The 18,849-nt window shown below is 36.9% G+C and overlaps 1 protein-coding gene across 1 annotated transcript; it reads left to right on the top strand.

The window, feature by feature from the left end:
* The first annotated feature begins 4,495 nt into the window (after positions 1–4,495).
* On the top strand, positions 4,496–18,462 carry LOC124170383. Its single transcript, XM_046549106.1, has 8 exons — positions 4,496–4,730; positions 5,504–5,671; positions 6,364–6,477; positions 9,749–9,880; positions 13,468–13,593; positions 14,314–14,454; positions 17,547–17,569; positions 18,447–18,462. The coding sequence occupies exons 1-8, from the start codon at positions 4,545–4,547 to the stop codon at positions 18,460–18,462; spliced, it is 906 nt and encodes a 301-aa protein (XP_046405062.1). The 5' UTR covers positions 4,496–4,544.
* The last annotated feature ends 387 nt before the right edge of the window (positions 18,463–18,849 follow it).

The following is an 18,849-nucleotide window of genomic DNA, read 5'->3' as shown; positions in this document are numbered from 1 at the left end:
GGATAGCAAGGATTAGCTTACACACCGGACTTCATTTGCATATTGCACCGCTAGAGGATTGCGTATGCAGCAGGCCTAAAATCGAAAAATGAAATATTTCCAACAATAAGTGATATATTATGCTAGTTTATTACATTATCTGAAAAGTTAAAATATTTTTAACCTTTTTTAACTCTACAATTAAGAATTTAGAACTCTTTCTCATATTTAAAGACTGTAGATGTAATCTGACCTGGCGGAAGCCGAAGTTGGGCTTAAACTTCGTTTCTGGCCTAGTCATTGATTAACTTTTAACCTAATATTTTTACACTACAATCAATCGAAAATTTGATGGATTTTTAATGAAATGGTGCTTTATTTTTTTAAATAGATAAAAAACTCTTCAAACACGGATGTTTGGCCTGCTCTATAGGTGTGCTATTGGCGGATAAAATGGCAACTAGAAAAGATCGGTTCTATAATGTGGTTGATTGTATAGGTATAGTCATATAATGACAAGTGAACGTTGTGGATTAATCTTGTCGTGGATGCTTGTCCAAAGAATTTACAATTGTGTCATAAATTGTTGAAAATTTTCTCAATCCAAGCTATTCAGTCGTGATATATCATTCCGTTGATTCATCATTTATTGGATTTTGTGTTCCTTTCGTTAAGCATTCTAAAATATTTTATTTTCACTCAACATCTTAGTCAATGTAGTTTCCTTGTTGGAATTTGTGATCTTTGTCAATGCTGAGTAGACGATATTTCTTCGACGATAAACCTGATTTAAAAAGTGAATAATATTTTAAATCGAAAACATGAGTCGCACCATCGGGATTTCCACGGAATCTTCAGATAGGAATCAAGAAATAGACCTTTGCAGACTTTGTAGGGAGAAGCATGATCGTTTTTACAGCATATTCACTTCGAATGTAGCGTACAATATAACTGTGAAGGATGCCCTACATGATTTAGTTGGCTTACAAGTAAGTGGCACATTAAATGTTATCGATTTTATTTAAAATGGTGCTTACTTCATTTCATGTTGTGATTCCAAACTCTATTGATGTGTAACTTGTTTATTTAAATCTCAGATTACTGTGGGAGATGGCCTGCCCACTACCATGTGTCCACTGTGTTTGAAGAAACTTACGGAATTCAGTGTTTTCAAAAAGATTTGTTTAGAATCAGACGCAGTTCTTAGAAAAAGTTGCTTCAGGGTGAGTGCTTATCGTAATTTCTTATTTTAAGACTGGTGTAGTATAAGTATTGCGGAGTTAAAGGTGAAACTCTTTGGTTTATGTAGACAAAAGTAGGAATAAAGAATGATATATTTTGCGAAACGTTTTACGGAAAAGTGTAACAAGTCCAATTTCCCGTAATTGGTTTTTCCCTATCCGTCAATCGTTGGCAAGGTCCTATTAATGTTGGTGTTACAATGGCGACGATTGAAGACATTTTGTCTTCTAGTGAAATTAAGTGTGTGCTAAACTACGATATCCAGAAAAGAATGGCATTCAAACTCACTATTTATCAACTCAAAAAGGCAATCCACCCTCTGTGCCCTACCACGCTACCTTTTTAAGTATTTGATCAGGTAAAAGGAGCATGTTAAAGTGAACGAAAAAATCCCTGACGATTTGCTGCTAAAGATTGAAGTGTCAGAGACCCAGAAATTGGTTTGTCTATGCGTTGTCAAATACAGTCTCATGTGCACGCGAACGTATTATCTTTGTTTAGCTCGCAGCCTCTTCCTTACATTTAATTATGATCTCATTAGGCTACAGTTATGTGTAACTAAAAATATCTTTGCGAAGTTTCGGAAATTGATTGTTTATTTTCAAGTCATCTTGTATGAATAGATGGTGGTTACAATGAAGGCAAGATTGGCAAAGTATTAGAAATTAATTTAAGTGCGGAAAAATTAACCCAGGAAACATTTTCATCAAAACTGTAAAATTAGAAAGCAAATGAGGAATTTTGATGTGGTATATCTTTTCTGTATTTGTTAAGTTTATTTTTATTTAGTTTACTATTTTCCAATATTGGAATATAATTTTTATATTTGCATCAACTTTGATTATTTAAATCACAGCATATTTGGCTAGAACCATTTCTGCTAGTGGCTTTATTAAAATTATTAGCATTTGTACTTCTAAAAACCGCTTTTTAAACAATCTTTTAGAGAAACTATTTTGTTTATAAAATACATTATAACATTTGAAAGTTTTCAACAAATTTTATGGTAAGCAAGTTTAAATATGACCGTAGAATAAATAAGTTCAAAGGTTACCTGTGTTAGGAATTATATTTTTTAGGTACTGAGATGTTTATCCTTCATAAAAGTCTTCAAAATCTTTGCTAAGGATATGGCATGCAGAAGCTTAGTCAGGAGTTACGCCAGGCCAGATTCTCCTACTCCATCATGGTGGAGGTTTCTATTTCGACGAGTTGTCCTGGTGCACTCATGACGATGGACAGCTCGTACATCGAAACTTCGGCTGATTGTAAGATAGAGTTGGAGAACCTGACCCAGTGGAATTTCAATTTAACCTTAAACGATTTTATGTGCAGGGAAAACCTGTGATACTTCTTTTTATGGTATGCATGTCTGGCAAGGTTATTGCGTTCTTAATTTTTCTGTGGGCTATTGGCATAAATAAGGGCTCTAAATTCATGCTCAAAGTAGCTTAATTCTTACAAACTATTTTGAGGTCTATTCTCTTGAAACATTTTTTTATTTGTTTTGATAATGTTTTGTGTACTAATTGCATGATATTGGAATGGGATGCTGTTTAGTTTGTAAATCAATTTTGCTCAATGAGTTTGGAGTGTGTTGACAGAAATATTTTCTTAGTGCATGAGGCATTAATAATGCATTTCGCTGATTTTTTAAATACCTTTGTATTTATGCAGGTTACTGTGGTGAGAAACTTTTTCACCTAACTGTAGAGTTAAAGATTTTGTTCGTGATGTGTATTTATTTTGTATTTTAATGGTTGATGTGATTAATAACTTATAATTGTGGTTGATTAGTAAGGCTCCTACCACCCTATGATAGAAATGGAGCTATTACAATATCTTGTGGGTGTGGTGTAAAAGGAAGGATGTTGTCCATTGCTAGCTGCAATTTTTTCTCATCATTGTGGCAGAGCTTGGATACTGGAATAGTTTAAATGTTCATCTTTTGAGGTTAGGCATGAATGAAACCATTTTTCAAGGTATTCATTTGAGTGCAATTGCTGATCTGCCAGACCATGTAATATTGAATGCAACAAATAATAATCAGATGATTCAATGTCTGGGGAATTTGGTGGGTGCATTCGGCATTTGCATTTGAGTGTTTCCAGCGAGGTTTTAATGTTTAATGTTCTAGGCATTGTAATGTGAGGTTTCGTGCTGTGCAACTACTGTTGAATAATTGAAAACACAATGTCCTTGCTTGACACTAAATTCCAAATGCATGCAATCCCTTGGAAATGGCTTAGTGGGCAACAACAAATACAAAGCAGTCTCCTCTTGATCTTCATTGAGCAATGCCCCCAATTAATTTTCTCTGGAGGTTTTTGGCCTTTCTACACCTAGAAAGGGGTCATCATTGAAATGATTGTCTTTGAAGCAATTATACCAATTGTGTAACAGTGTTTCTGTTATAGCAGTATCTCGGTTAACTTTATGGTGCTCTTCTCTCAATACTAAGCATCTAATGCTGTGACATATTCATCATGGTTGTTGAGCAGTTTGTTTACCTAATGTCTAAGCTTGAGTCATTATTATTCTGGTAGTTCAAAATTGACCAACAATCAGTGCTATAGCCATCTATTGAAAGGCAGTAGGAACTTTGTTTCGAGAATAATACGTAATTGCTGTGTGATTGGTTTTGCATGTTTTAAGGACAAGAATAAGAGGGTAATTTAAAAATCCATTTCATGAAATAGTTATGGAAGAGAAGATGATTTTAAGGTCTGTTTTCTTTCTGCATAAATATTACACCCTGTAGTCTCATTTAGAGTTTATATTTGAGTATTAACAAGAGGTAAAAGAGCATAATAGGCACATTGAACACATGCTCCACTTTTTTTTCCATGACTCTACTATTGAGAAAAGAATAAATAGTGATATTGGCCAGGTAACAGCTACTACCACAAATATGATAATTGCAGAAGCAAATTGAGTGCAAGAATAAGAAACTTGATCAATTCATTTTCTTAACTGCAGAAAATTGAATCTTTGGTCTATCATTTGATTTCTTGTGATTTGAAAAAAATAATAGAAAATTGATACATCTGAATAATCTCCATTCTCTGTCATGTATTATGCTGTAAAGGGGATGCTTCCATGGTCCCTAAGATAATTAGAAAAGACACCGTGTTTACTTGGAATATCAGTAATCTTCCTGTTATTTTTTTTCAGTTTGCGCTGTACCTTTTCAGTGTTTGATTAACAGGCATGCAGAGACCATGCCGTTTTTATGTGATAGCAGAGGCAGTATGTGTAACATTTTTCTCTGCAATGCTTTGAGTATCCCATATATGTGTTTTTAAAGATATAAATGTGTATCCATGTTACTTTTTCTGCAGAGTTTTGAAGGAGGAGGGGCAGATGATGAGGAGTCGGAGCCTTGTGTGGAGACTAAGGCCTGCATTCATGATGTCATTGAGAACACTTCAGAGTTCTCATGCTCAGCCCCAATGACTGGAGTGTACATTCCTTTGACAGACTGCTTATTGCCCAGGGACAATAAGTTGGTCAGTTATAATCTCATTCACAGTGAAAACTGAGTCTAATCACCTTCAGTTTTACAAATTTCTCGGTTGTATGAGGAATGGGGGTTTGTCTGTTAAAAATTTAAGTATTTTGTGGGAAGTCACTGGCATAATGCAACCTTCAGATGCTGTTCTTTCTAGCAGTGACACATGAGGCAGGAAGTGGAATCTCACAAATGTTTTTCATGAAGGTCAATAGCAGTTGTACAGCATTGATAATCTGTTGACAGAAATATCTCTTATCCTAAGGAGTATAATCTTGGATACCCTGTCAAATCTCTGTTCAAGCCATTAGTGGTGGCTATAACAAGGCTGCCACATGATTGCCCTCTATTTGTTCAAGCCTTCATCCTCCATTGTTTCAACTGAGGAACCAGGATAAACTATTGTGAATCCTTTTTATAAGCCTAGGTGAAGAAATAATGCAGACAATTCAATGTACAGTGGAACCTCGATGAATCGTTCCCACTGTTGGGCCCTTGCTGTAAATGGCCAATACTCTCATTCTAAGCATGTGATGTTGGTGGCGTAGCTTTCCCCTCCCTAGTTGAGGGTTTATATGCTGGAGTTTGATACATATTTGAGTCGCAAGAATCTCATGAGTATTTTGGCCAGCTGCGATGGTCTCATATAAAACAGGAGTTTTCATTATCGATTGAAGGAATTATTGTTTTGCCTTTATTGAGTGATGCCCATTATTCTCTTCTATTGTTTTTGAGGACATCATTTTTTCATCACTGTGGCTTTGTCCGCAGAGTTTTGAAGGAGGAGGGGCAGTTGATGACAATTTGGGGCCTTGCCTGGAGACTACGGACTGCATTCAAGACGTGATTGAAAACAATTCACAGCCCACATGCTCAGCCCAAACCACTGAAATATACATTCCTGTGCCAGACTGCCTTCTACCCAGGGATGACAAGTTGGTAAGTTTTATTCTCATGCTCAGTGAAACCTTAAGTGAACCACCTTCAGTTGTAGAAATTTCTTGGTTGCTTGAAGAAATAGGGTGTGTCTGTCGTGAATATAAGTATTTTTATGGGAAGTCACTCTCCATTATGCAACCTTCAGTTGTTGGACTGGGCCAGTAGTAATCTATGAGGCAAAAAGCCGTACCACACAAATCTTTATTCATGCAAGTCAATATCAGTTGTACATCACTTGTGATCTGTTGAAAAAAGTGTCTCTTATCCCATGGGGTAGCCATTGGTAGTGGCTAAAACTAGGCTGTGTCTCATGATTGCCCTCGTATTTGTTCAAGCTATCCTCCTGCTTAAATTCTACTAAGGAATTAGCATAGATTGTTGTAGCACCTCTTTATAAGCCAAGGTGAAGAAAAGATGAACACAATTCAATGTACACTGGAACCTCGACTAATCGTTCCCTCTGCAATGCCCCTACTGTAAGTGACCATAACTCTCATTCAATGTGCTCTTGGTCATCTAGCTCCCTCTCCCTATTTGGACATTTATATTCTAGACTTTGATCTGTGAGCTGCAAGAATCTCACGAGTATTTTGCCCATCTGGAGTGGTACCAATTAAAAGAGGAGTTTTCATTATCGAATGAGGTTATTAATATTTTGCTTTTATTGAGTGATGCCCATTATCCTCTTCTAGTTTCACATAAAAGATGAGAACGAAGATCACCTCAGCGAGGAGAATAATTCCATGCTGTACACGACAGATCCAGCTGGAAGTGATGCCTCTGACCCATTGGCCAATGATGACCTGGTGAGTGTACTTATGCAAAGTGTAATTTAATTTTCCTATGGCACATTGTCATTCCCTTATGGATTATTCCCAACACCCCTCAGCAGGAACGTACACCATCTTGCCTCGCCTTTGCCAAAAACAGTCATGAAAAACTACAGAAGAGCTTTCATGTTTGAAACATGAAAGCTCTTCTGTAGTTGCTCTTCTTCAAATAAAAGGTAATGAACTGATTTGGTGTATTTTGCCAAACTGACCACTCAACTTTGCTCTCTGAGCCACAGATCTTTTATACAGTAGATGGCGCTTTCCCCTAGCCCCTTACGGCCGGAGCGCGTAGCCAACATACCGCCCCCCTTTCGCTCTCGGAGTCACGTGGCTCGGGTGAAATTAATGGCGGCGTTTGAATTCTCTGTTGTGAATATCGTTCCTGCTCCGGTAAAAGACATGCTACTTTTACTAAAAGCGCTAGGGAAGTACGTGTCTATTTTGCTATTTATTTTTATTTACAGTTTGCTGCATTGTATATGGACCTGATTGCAAAATAGAGTTCACATCAATTCAGTTTTAAGAACTAGTTTCCTCAATTACGCGCAACTGAAGAAGCCTGAAGGAATACATGCTTGTTTTCGTTTGTGTCCTTTACAGAGCATCACCTGCGTCCAAAGGCTCCGTTTTTATACGTAAATAAATTTGACAGCAGTTAGCAATAACACAGAGGTAGATTACACGGTTGGAAAAAGAATGTATACACAACCTTAGACTATGAATTTCAACCACCCATCCAGTACATTAATAAGTAATCCTACACAAATGATAGGTACTATCTTTTTTCAATAATAAGCTATTCATAGAATGTCATTGTTAACTAACTATGGGCTTCATGAATGGATAAAAGGCAATTCTAAGGAAAGGCACTTCCAATGTTGCATGACTTTCAAAGCCAGAGAAGAACATTAGGAGCTGTAACCAGCTTATTATTCCTCATATCTGGTAATTATCTCTCGTTGCTAAGGACAAATTGATGAAAATATAGCTTAAGATCCTCAGAATGCTAATTAACAAAAGTACCCGCAATAGTCACAGTGCCAGCATTGATTTTATGAAATTTTACACTCGAACATCTCTCGTACGTAAGGCAGTGCGCATAAAATGATTAAATATGCTTCAACATATACTAGTAAGAAATTCTTGTTTATTAAAGAAACCTTTAACGATATAGGTCCACTGGAGGTGTAATGAAAACATCACAGATAATAAAGTTCATTCGAAGATGTATTGCCGACAATGGAAAACAAGGTTTGAGTACAAAAGTGACGCTCAAATTTCACTCAATCAGAGAAGACTATAAATTTTACATTCTAAACGACCACAGTGTGTATGTCCATATATTTGGTAAAACATAGGGGAACCCAGTGCGAAACGGGGTGGCGGGGCGGAACAGGGCAAGCGATTTTAAGTGCGAAATAAAGCAGGAGTAAATATAACTAGTCCAAACTGTTGTTGTTAAACATATTAGGAACACCAATCTGGGCTAGATATAGTTACTGCTGCTTGCGCAGCACCTTTTTTCGCGTTTAAAAAAATCACTTACCCAGTTCCGACTCACCACCTCGTTCCGCCCCGTGTTCCCCTAAATATCAATTTCATATAATTCCAAAATAAGGATAGACAGAATCCATTAAACAGAATATACAAGAAAAAAAAGGGTTTAGAAATGACATAATAGCAATTAGAAACGATATTCAGTTAGCATGGGTCAATAGAAAAAAGAGGAACCTGAAGAACTGAATAAGGGCTCAGCCTCAGCTCACACTCAAATAGGCATAATGTAGCCTAAAAATAGTGTTTACAGTTACATGCATGGAATTGGAAGCCATACAGATTCTGTAAAATACTTTTCGTTCAGGTAGCCGAATGAGTTGAAAATAGATAGAAAATAAATCTTACTTGTTCTAATTCTTGATTGATCATCAGGTATTCGAATATTATTTCACAAACTAAGTTATTTGTCTGATTTTTTTCAAAATTTTGCTCCAGGATATGGTGCCTTAAATGTGGAAATAGGGAAGCAATAGCTGTGAATACTAAGTGAGTACTTCCATCATCAATACACGGAAAATATCCTTGTTCCGTTACTTGCTGGATGCCTGAGCTACCCTGAATGCTTTTTATTTTCTTATTAAATAGCGCATGCACTGCGTTACACGTATCGTTACTCAGTAATAAATATATCCATGGCTAATACGGCATTAATTTTAACAGGAAAAACTTAGCAGTGAAAAGAAACACAAATTCCTTTCAGAAACCTCTCATCGCAACCGAAGGCACTACGCGTATTCACCACGATGCTGACCCGAGTCACGTGATACACGACAAGCTTATGTTGACCACGCTTACGTGACGTCATGCGCCATCTACCTATATGAAAGATCTATGCTCTGAGCAAGTAAGCTCTCTGTCATCTCAGCACTGAGCAGTCATTTGTTATGTGATCACACAAACACAGTTTCACTTCCGTTTATCATGGAGTGGAAGGGGGGATGTTAGGAATTGAGAGTTAAACTGAGTACTTTTGACTTAGGTACAGTAAAACAGATTGACCATGACATCATGATGTAGCTGCTAGCCAAATTCAACTACATAACTTGCATTCCTTATGAGGGATTGATGTTCATAGGAATCAAAATGTTGCAGATGTGGATTTTGTGATGAAAGTGAAGAGGAATTTATAGTGTGGGCTAGGGATTCAATCTTTTCTGCCATTTTTGAATAGGGTGTTTGCAATACAAGTTGATTGCCAAAAGGTATAAATTTTTAGTGATGTGAACTGATTTTTATTTACTCTGACTGAATTTTCTGCTGCTGTTGTTCATAGTCTTGAAACCCTTCCACTTTTAATGAAATATTAAGATTTTGCTTATTCTTAGATTTTTATCATTTTTTTTAGAAGTCAATGCTCTTGGCCTTGTTCCCTTTTGCAAATTAATTTTAATGATCGGGGAGATTCACAACTTAAGAAGCTATTTATTTCCAAGATTTTCCCAATGAAGTTGTTTCTCCTTCATACTATGGCTATTATTAGATTATATGGGAAGTTATTAGGCCTTTATTGGTGGAATCACAATGGTTCGTAAAGTTAATCTGTTTTCTACAAAGAAGCCAAAATCATTCATCAGGAATAATTTATTTTCTACGGAGATCATGTAATTCAAGCTTTGTTCATTATCACTTTTTATTTGTATACCAATTGATTAAAATGGGTATCCATCGTTGTCCCTCTTTCCAATAGAGTGATCCGGTAAGATACAAGTGCTCTCCTGTTAAAGAAGATCAGATTAGCGATGATGAAGAAGGACATATACTCAATGATTGCACTGATGGTGTCTCAAGCAAACTGATACATCAAGACCCTTGTGATCAGGTAATACTATTAGCGAACTTTATTTTGTACTCTATCACCATCATAATTTAACAAAACTAAAATTGGTTTCATACAGCCCTCAATTCCGTTCTAACATCTGCTTATCTTTTCATGCATATGGTCTTCTTTTTTTATATCCTTGATCAAAGGCGGATCCAGGGGGGGGGGGGGGCACGGGGGCACGTGCCCCCCCAGACCCTCAAAAATATGCAAGATGTTTAATATGGTCCCATTATCATTGCATTCGTTTTGTATTGCGAGGTATCCTTGTGCCCCACCCAGAACAAAATCCTGGATACGGCCTTGCTTGTGCCCCTCCCAGAAAAAAATCCTGGATCCGCCCCTGTCCTTGATAACCTGGCCTTTGAAAAACATGCAGAGCCATTCCTTTCCCTTCTTCCTGTCCACCTCCCCTTTTCTTTGTCTGTCGATTATCTTTGAGGACATCATATCTCATTATGTGGGCGATAAAGTTAAGGTTTTCAGAAGACTTCTTTTCTCCCATTCTCCTTCATACTTCCTTGTTACTTTACCAATTTCTTTATGGTCAACGAGCAACCTTGTTACTTTACCAATTTCTTTATGGTCAACGAGCAACACATTCCAAAGCTTCCACTCTCAACTTTTCGGCAGCTCTAAATTTTGAAGCCTTTCTAACATTTCCACTCTGATTCTGAATACTTTTTCGAGGGAGATTAAGGCAATCATATTCCTAAAAGTTTTATTTCTAACTAAAATAGAGATATGTCCAGAGCTCCCACGCAACCTTGAAAACCGTGAATAAGCCGTGAATTTTGTCATAAAACATGAAAAATCTCTCGCACTTGATTGTAGAACTAGGATTGACAGATCAAAAGAAAAATTGATGTGTTGATTATATTTCAAGGTCAGTAATGCATTTATCTGCACATGTATATTCGAAGTACAAGTATTGGTCCATGTGCCATGACGACACATTGGCCATAAGCCTGCACCAAATCTGGAAGACAGGGAACCAAAGTGTTCATTAACCCTGGTGAAATTCCAGACACTTTTTAACTTCCCTGCTCCCTCCATTTTCCAACTCACAACTTTAAGACAGCATTGAATTTAGCTAATGATAGGTTATTTTATGAGACATTTGCATCTGCAGTATCTGTTGTGTTAGTTAAAATTTTAGTAAATTTGAGGCTTGTGATTGTTACTTGATCAATATTTCTGCCTAAAATGGCTTATAGTCACACCATGAATTCGACAATATTTAGATCGTGGATGCCAAAAATACTGTTAATTTTATAATTTAGTTAGAGTGGTAACCCTATGTGTTGTTCTTGAAAAAAATCTTTCATGGTACTGAACAGATTGGGGGCATACAGCCGCGGTGATTGCTCACCATTGCTCACTGAACCAGTGAGGGCTCTGACGTCAGGGCACTCCCCACTTTTGAGAGCACAGATATGTGTACCTTGCTCACTTCTGATCACCACAAAGCAGAAGGAAGAATCATCATCACTAGTCAACAATCCTAACATTGGTTTGATGCATATCTCCTAGATCTGCTAGACATTCTTAGGTGACACATTCCTTCTATTATACATCCTTAATGACCTGCCCTATGAAACTCATTCAAGGCCATTCCTTACCCTTCTTCCCTTCCACCAGTCCTTCTACTCTTGATGTCACCAGGCCATCGTGTCTCATGATGTGGCCAACTAAGTAGTTCCATCTTCTGCTAATGGTATTTAGAAGACCTCTTTTCTTCCACTCTTCACAGCACTTCCTCATTACATACATGGTTGATCCATTTTATCTTCATCATTTATTGGTAGCAACACATTTCCAATGCTTCCACTGTTGACTTTTCTGCTGTTGTCAACGCCCACGCTTCACTCCCATTGAGAAACTTGATCCAAATGGAAGGGAAATAAGTGAAATTCAGTCTACCTAATGTAGCATTTGGTACTCGCACACTTATTGGTGATGTTATGAACAATTGATCACTGAATAGTGTGACAGAATACCCCCAATGATCTGAATCATGTTTCCCTGGTGAAAAAGTTTAAAATGAGTAAAGTCAGTCATGGTGAATGAAAAATCCGGTTGTGCTGGTTGCACTTGGTTGCATAAATCAGGTGATGATGCATTTTCTAGCCATATCTGCCAAACAGAACTTGTTCCCAAAAATAATTTAGATAAGGCATACTCTTACTAGAGTAGATTTGGATGTGGTGAGAACTGTATAGAGGAAATTATAAGGCGAACTCAGGATTTGTCCTTCACCATCTTTGAAAAGGGTATTTGATGTTTGCAAATGAGGTTGGTTGTTGAGAGATATAAATTTTTTCCATGAGCTTATTTTGATGGAGCTTGTTGTATGTATGTACTTAGTGGAGTACACGACTCAAATACTAGGGGAAATGAAAAACTATTTATACCTTGCCAATGGACAGTCAGATTTGATAAATCATTCATTGTTATAGCATGTCACAAATGGAACAACATTGACTCACCCAAAAAAAAGCCAATTTGGGCTTCCAGCCGAGTGGACTCCCTCCATCCTGCTGACGTTTTGGAACACGGGTCGGGTTCCATCCTCAGGGCTAATAGGATGACGATGGAACCCAACTCGTGTTTTGAAATGTCGGCAGAATGGAGGGAGACCACCCGGCTGGAAGCCCGAATTGCCTTTTTCGAATATATTCTTTGAGAAAGCATCATATTCTTTGAGAAAGCATCATTGACTTACCGCTACGTAAATCATCTTCACTGCATGCTTCAAAAAGGGGCTTCACGTAAAGCTTCTTTGAGAACAACAACGAGACAGGTAACATCATGGAAACTGTAGGAAAGTCTCAACAATTATCTGTTCTGGCTTCATCTAATTTTCTTTTTGGTTCCAGGTACTGGGTGATATTCCCTTGTAATTTCTTGCATTTATTGATACCCAGGTTTACATTAGCTCTTTCTTAGTAAGTTTTCACAGTTTTTTCACGCCCCCCTTCTTGTGTGGGTGTTTTCCTGCAGTGGGTTTTTTTCTATAAAGGTCCTTATGTTTTTCCCATGCTTCCTTACATATTTTTAAACTTGGTAAATGGTAACTATGTTAACTTATAATTTTATTTGTTGACTGAATATGGAACTTCTATGTCTCTTTATATAATTTCTCTGCATGTGATTTCATGAGCAACTTCAGTATTTATTAAACTGCCTAAATTTCATGTGTGACGATGGTTCAGATGGAAGATGGGACTTTCTTTAACAGATGAAATCAACATTTCTGTACTCTTTCTGCTTGTGAAGGCAAAGATTCTTGGTTGTCGATGAAGGATGTCATGAGACCATCATGTCTCAAAATATTGCTGATTAATTTGTTCTTCCATCTTAGGAAGTTTTTTCTATGACTTATTGAAATGGCAAAGTAACTAAATGGGGTATATTTTATTAGTCCATAAATTTATCCTTCCTTCTTTTTTGAGGCCAGAATAGCTTTTAAGGGAATTATTTTTTATGCATGGACCTATTATTCATGTTTTTGTTGTGATCTTTTTATTTCTGGTACCAATTGGTTTAAACACTTAACAATTAAATGTTTATTGTCTTTCTTTCAGAGTGGCATAAAAACAGGGTCCCCTTCCGTAAAAGCAGATCAGAGCAGTGATGGTGAAGAACAAGATGTGCACAATGAGAGCACTGATGGGACCACAAGCAAACACGTGCCCCAAGCCTCTGATCAGGTAATAATAACAATATTTTCATTGGTCTAGTGATTCGTTTGTACAAATATAGGACATGTCAAGGAATGAGTTAGATACAAAAATAGTACAACTTAAGAAAGAATTAATTACTGAGGCTTCCGCGGTGAGTTGATTGGTAATGGTTTTCTGGGTTTACACCACGTTGATTCATGTTTTTGCGGACGACAGTTTCGGGAGTGTTACAGCTCCCGTCTTCGGGTGTAAACCCGGAAAACCATCACCTAAGAAAGAAATAATTATATTTATGAAGAAATTCGTCAATGAAATGAAATCTAGCAGATGTAATCCATGGAATGCAAACACTTTTTACATGCATAGAAGATAACTCAAAGTAAAGAATAAAAATGGCAACAATATCTTGAAGCAATTGAAATTACACCTAAGTCTCAGTCACACATTCAAGCATTAGATAAATATTCATTCACAAATTAGTAGTGATTTTTTACTTGATACTAATCCTATATTTTATTGATAAGATGAGTGTTTTGTTTCTTTTTTGAGAACTATGATAGATTATTGTACAATTTAGTGCTAATAAATGTCACACACAAGCTATTAACATGTGAATATTACGAAAGTGAATGTTTTAGGGTGCGTTGTAGACAAATATCAATGCAATAAATAGGAATCATTTTTTGGTGAGCTCAGGAAGCTCTTTCTACATTTCTGTATCTCTGTCTTTAATGATGCTGATTGTAGACTCATATGCAGGCACAGGCCTCAACATCTTTCCAATGGGAAGAGGTGGATGCTGAAGAGACAGGAGCCATTGGGATAGACCTGGGCTCTATGCTGGTTTTGGCCAAGAAAGAATCACCCAAGGAGACTGATACCACTAAGGTATGCATGAAAATCACATTCAATGAAATTAATGGATGAAAGTTATGTTTGGGAGAAATCCTGAATTTTAAATTCTGTAAACAGGGATACTTGAGCCCAGATTTTGAAACCATTATAATTTTTTTCAAAAATGGGCACAATGTATTTTAACTGATGGCACTTGGCATTGTTCATGGGTAACTTAAAATTGGTGTGCACAAGGGAAGGAGATCTGATGAAATATCGTGTGTGTGTGTAATTGAGCCTCAATGGAGTGTGAAGTGTTTTCCCCTTCCCCCATGATTCTCTGCTTTCCCAATTTTGGGTTTTTTCTGTATAGTGTGCATCACTAGTGAAAGGTCCTCATTTTCCCCATCCCCTCCCTCCAAACAACACCTGTGAGCAGCAAATGGAGAGTGACGAAATCAGCACCTCTTCCTTCTACAAAATGAGAACATGTTTCGTCAAACCTTCCTCCCCATTGTGAGGATTCTAAGAAGACCCAATTCTACCCATGTTTCCCCCACCTGCTCCAACCCCAGAATACTAACCCTCTCTGCATTGTAAAACCCGGACAAATATCAGCTTCAGAAGACGCATTTACTCCGGATTCGTATTGTGGCCGAAGCCTACGCTGTACAGCTGAAGGCATCTTGCCTGTCGCGTGGAGGTGAGGTAGAGAGAGAAGAGAATCGTGGAAGATAGAGGGATAAGTGAAGAGTGGTGAAAGAGAGGAAACAGGAGAACAGATGGGTAGATTTCCTGCGATAAGAGGAATGAAGTCAACACTCGATGCCCATAATTAAATATTCTCTCAGCCCTCGTCGAATGAAGATGCAGGGACCACGATATGAGACAGCCAAGGAGGTCATACCCATCCATGAGATAGAGGCGATAAGTAGAACTGTTATCCCGTATTAGCCCCCCCCCCCCTAAGGTAAAAAGGTTCACGAAGATTTCCCCTTATCCCTCGATCAAGAATAGAAGAACTAATTGTGAAGAAGTCCCATTGCCCTGCAATATTTTCCCTTGCATTTTTATATTCTTTTGGCCCTTCTGTTTTCCTCGTAAAGGGGTATATTATTTAGTATTTAGGACTGGGTGTATTATTGGATAGTGTTTAGGATTAATTTTGGTGTTCTCATTTATTTATGCTTGTATTCACACCAGAGAGCCACAAGAAGTGAACATTCTTGTGTCATTTTTTTATTATTTTCTAGATGTCATTTGTTTTTGGTAAATTTGATTGATTTTTGTTTCTTTTCACCGGCCAGTATTGTGCATTAAGTAAAGATAATTAGGTAATAATTTCATGCATTTGTGTGTATTTTTTTCTTTTTTATTGCATTATAATTTTTGTTGAATTTATAATGTTTAGTAAGTACTTGTTCTTTTGTGCACGCCAGCAAGCAATCAGCAAAGAGCCCTCCCACAACAGGACCATCTCCTCCCCCTTTTCTTCCCCTTCCCCTCTTCCCCAACCAACGGTACAGGACCACATCCCTCCAATGAATCCTCCCACTCCCCTTTCTTCCCCCACGTCACGTCCTCATATGATTCGTGGTGTTACGGTATTGCTGTCTTGGAAATATTCATTTTATATATTTAAATTATGGTTTAAAATTAATTTATACTTAAACATATAAATTTTATTAGAAAGTAAATACTTTAATGTTTTATTTTATTTGGGCTTGAGTTAACCTTAATATTGGATCACTTGACCCCAAGCTGTAGTTCCTATAATAACTACCATTTGAGGGTCGTTTTGGTTCAAAAAGGGTCCATGTTATTGCAATGAATAACTTTTATCGTCCTTTAGGTTTCAAAACATACATTTTGCAGATAAATTATTATAAAAAACATAATTTTAAAAATTTCTATTTCAAAAATGCACTTGAAACATTACTTCCAGCAACACTGTAAAGGTATCTTACAAGCAAAATTAGATTTGTGTATGGCAATGTTTAGAGTCCAGTGGAAAAAACTTCTTTTTATTGGTTTCAGGGGCTCCATTACTAAATCTTCAAATTTGTACAGCAAGTCATCATTGATTTTTGGTCCACCTTCAAGCTGAAATCATGGGCATCATGCAGTCAACTTTCACACCTTATATCTTATACTCTATCCAGGTGATACAGGGGTTTTTCTTTCACGTATTGGGTAGTGACAAACTCTCCTCTCTTTTCTTACAGTCCTTAAAGAATTGCATTCCTAATCATAGACAAGTCTCCATTGGCTTTGGATTTTTCTTGATTTGGCAAATTTGTAATTTGATTGTCTTCTATAAGCACTACTCCAACTTTTTTTCAGCCTGCCTATAGGTTGCTTTCCAATGTCTTCTAAAACAACTCGCAACAGCATTCAGAACTGATTCTTTGGGAGAACAGATCATTTTACCAGAAGTAATTCTTTCAAATAGTGAATAGTACCCTTCCGCTTCATTTGAGTGCCAAACGTACACCATATCCGGTGCTTGAAAGAGGTATGATGAATAAGGGTGGAAGAAAAATGATGTGTGTGAAGTTTGTTGACTCCTGAAATTGTGCATAAATCAAAAGTTTTTTCTTCAGTGGCAAGCACTACAAATAATAATATAGCTTGGCTATGGGGTCACCCATCCTAGCCGAAATTTATATGAATAATTTAGAAAAACTTCAGTTCTCTATTACATGTCCTTACTAAAGAAAACATAAAATGTTATCGATATATAGACAATGTTTTCTGAGTGACAAGGTCATGAAAGTTAAGGCGATTTCTGAGAGTGCTCAATTCACATAATAAATTCATGCATAAATAAATAAATTAATACAATTTTTAGTATGGAACTCGAGAAGGAAGGCATACTATGCAATATAATGATTGTCGACCACAGATTCAGTTTCCTGTTTATGATTTATATGGTTTTCAAAGGATGGAAAGTCAGATTTCCTTACATTTGCTGTCATTAATAGAGAATACATATTTTATCATAAATATTATTACTTTACTTCTTGTTCACATGGTAAATATAAGCTAATATGCGAGTTTGCATGGTTTAAGAATTAGTTGTCTTTTATTACATGCTATGATAGTTCCAATTAACTGTCCATTCATACTTAAATGATTACTTTCAGCTTACTTCTACGGAGAATGGAGAGCTGATTCAGAATAAGTCAATGGCCATGGAGTCTATGACGGAGGCAGTGGGTGAGTGCTCTTAAGTGCTTGAAAATTACTCTTCACAGAAAAGACTTGTAACTAATTCTGAATATTCAAATGTCCCAAAACTTGATCTCAGATTTCAGACAAATTCTGTGATCCTCGTATGAATTTTTTGGTAATTTCGTCCTACTTTCTATTTCACAGAAGCCTGTTATTCGTCAATATTTCTATAAATTTCACTGAAAATTTTATTTTTATGCATAGCTCGATCCCCGGTTTAGTTTGGTTCAGTTATGAAATAATGGGAAAATTTTGCTCTGATACATAGCCCATCCAATTTACTCGGTTTTGCTCATGGAAACTGTGCTTTGTTAGGCCAAACTGATTCATGGAAGAAGTAAAATATGGAAAAAACTAATTTGGCTAAAAAGAGGCAAAACTGAATTTCATTGCCTTGTGTGCAGAAGTTGTGGTTCTGGAGAATAATGACAGTAAGTGAGCAGCCCATGCTCACTTATTCTTGTTAGCTTTTTAATTTACATATAACTGCTAGGTATATTTTTTCATTAGGTTGCTCTAGTGCCATTTTGCATTAAATTGTGCAGTTTGGCGTTTTCTGGTGTAGATATTTGAGATTAGTCTGTAATACCTTACTGAATTTCTCTGAGCAGCAGTGCCCCTCAATTGTGAAGCAATATTTGTAAACAACCGTAAAAATTAATTGCAACATTTCTTATGTGTATAGCATTGAACCAAATTATCATTTAAAGTCGCCACTTTGATATCTGTCAAATGTTTATTATAAATTAGGTCAACGAATAATTGGTTACATATCTTTATTTACTTATTTTCTATGTGAAATTCTTTTCTAGAACTCCCAGCTTCTGAAAAATCCTCAGATTTGTTAGCTCTCCGTGAACCAAAAATTAGAGCATCAAGTTCTAGGAAAGGAAGAAGAAGAAGTAAAATGAGGAAAGGGCTTCTTAAGGAAAACCTTGGAGGAATAATGGAGAAGAAAAATGTGAGGGAAGTGAGGAGAATCATCATTGTAGATGGGAAAACATGCACAGATACTCCACACACAGCGAAGAAGCCGTATTCCTGCGGTGAATGTGAAAAGACTTTCTCTTATAGGAACAGCCTTGTCCGTCACATTCGGAATCATACAAAGGAAAAACCTCATTCCTGCGGTGAATGTGAAAAGTCTTTCTCTGATAGGAGCAGCCTTGTCCGTCACATTAGGACTCATACAAAGGAGAAACCTTATTCCTGCGG

This window comes from Ischnura elegans, chromosome 13, assembly GCF_921293095.1.
Source record: "Ischnura elegans chromosome 13, ioIscEleg1.1, whole genome shotgun sequence".
NCBI classification, from domain to species: domain Eukaryota; kingdom Metazoa; phylum Arthropoda; class Insecta; order Odonata; family Coenagrionidae; genus Ischnura; species Ischnura elegans.
This window is presented reverse-complemented; position numbering and strand designations above follow the sequence as displayed.

Coding starts and splice junctions, on each gene's coding strand:
- LOC124170383 (XM_046549106.1), top strand. CDS start 4,545: ATGTTACTTTTTCTGCAGAGTTTTGAAGGAGGAGGGGCAGATGATGAG. Junction 5,672..6,363: donor TACCCAGGGATGACAAGTTG/GTAAGTTTTATT, acceptor ATCCTCTTCTAG/TTTCACATAAAAGATGAGAA. Junction 9,881..13,467: donor ATCAAGACCCTTGTGATCAG/GTAATACTATTA, acceptor TCTTTCTTTCAG/AGTGGCATAAAAACAGGGTC.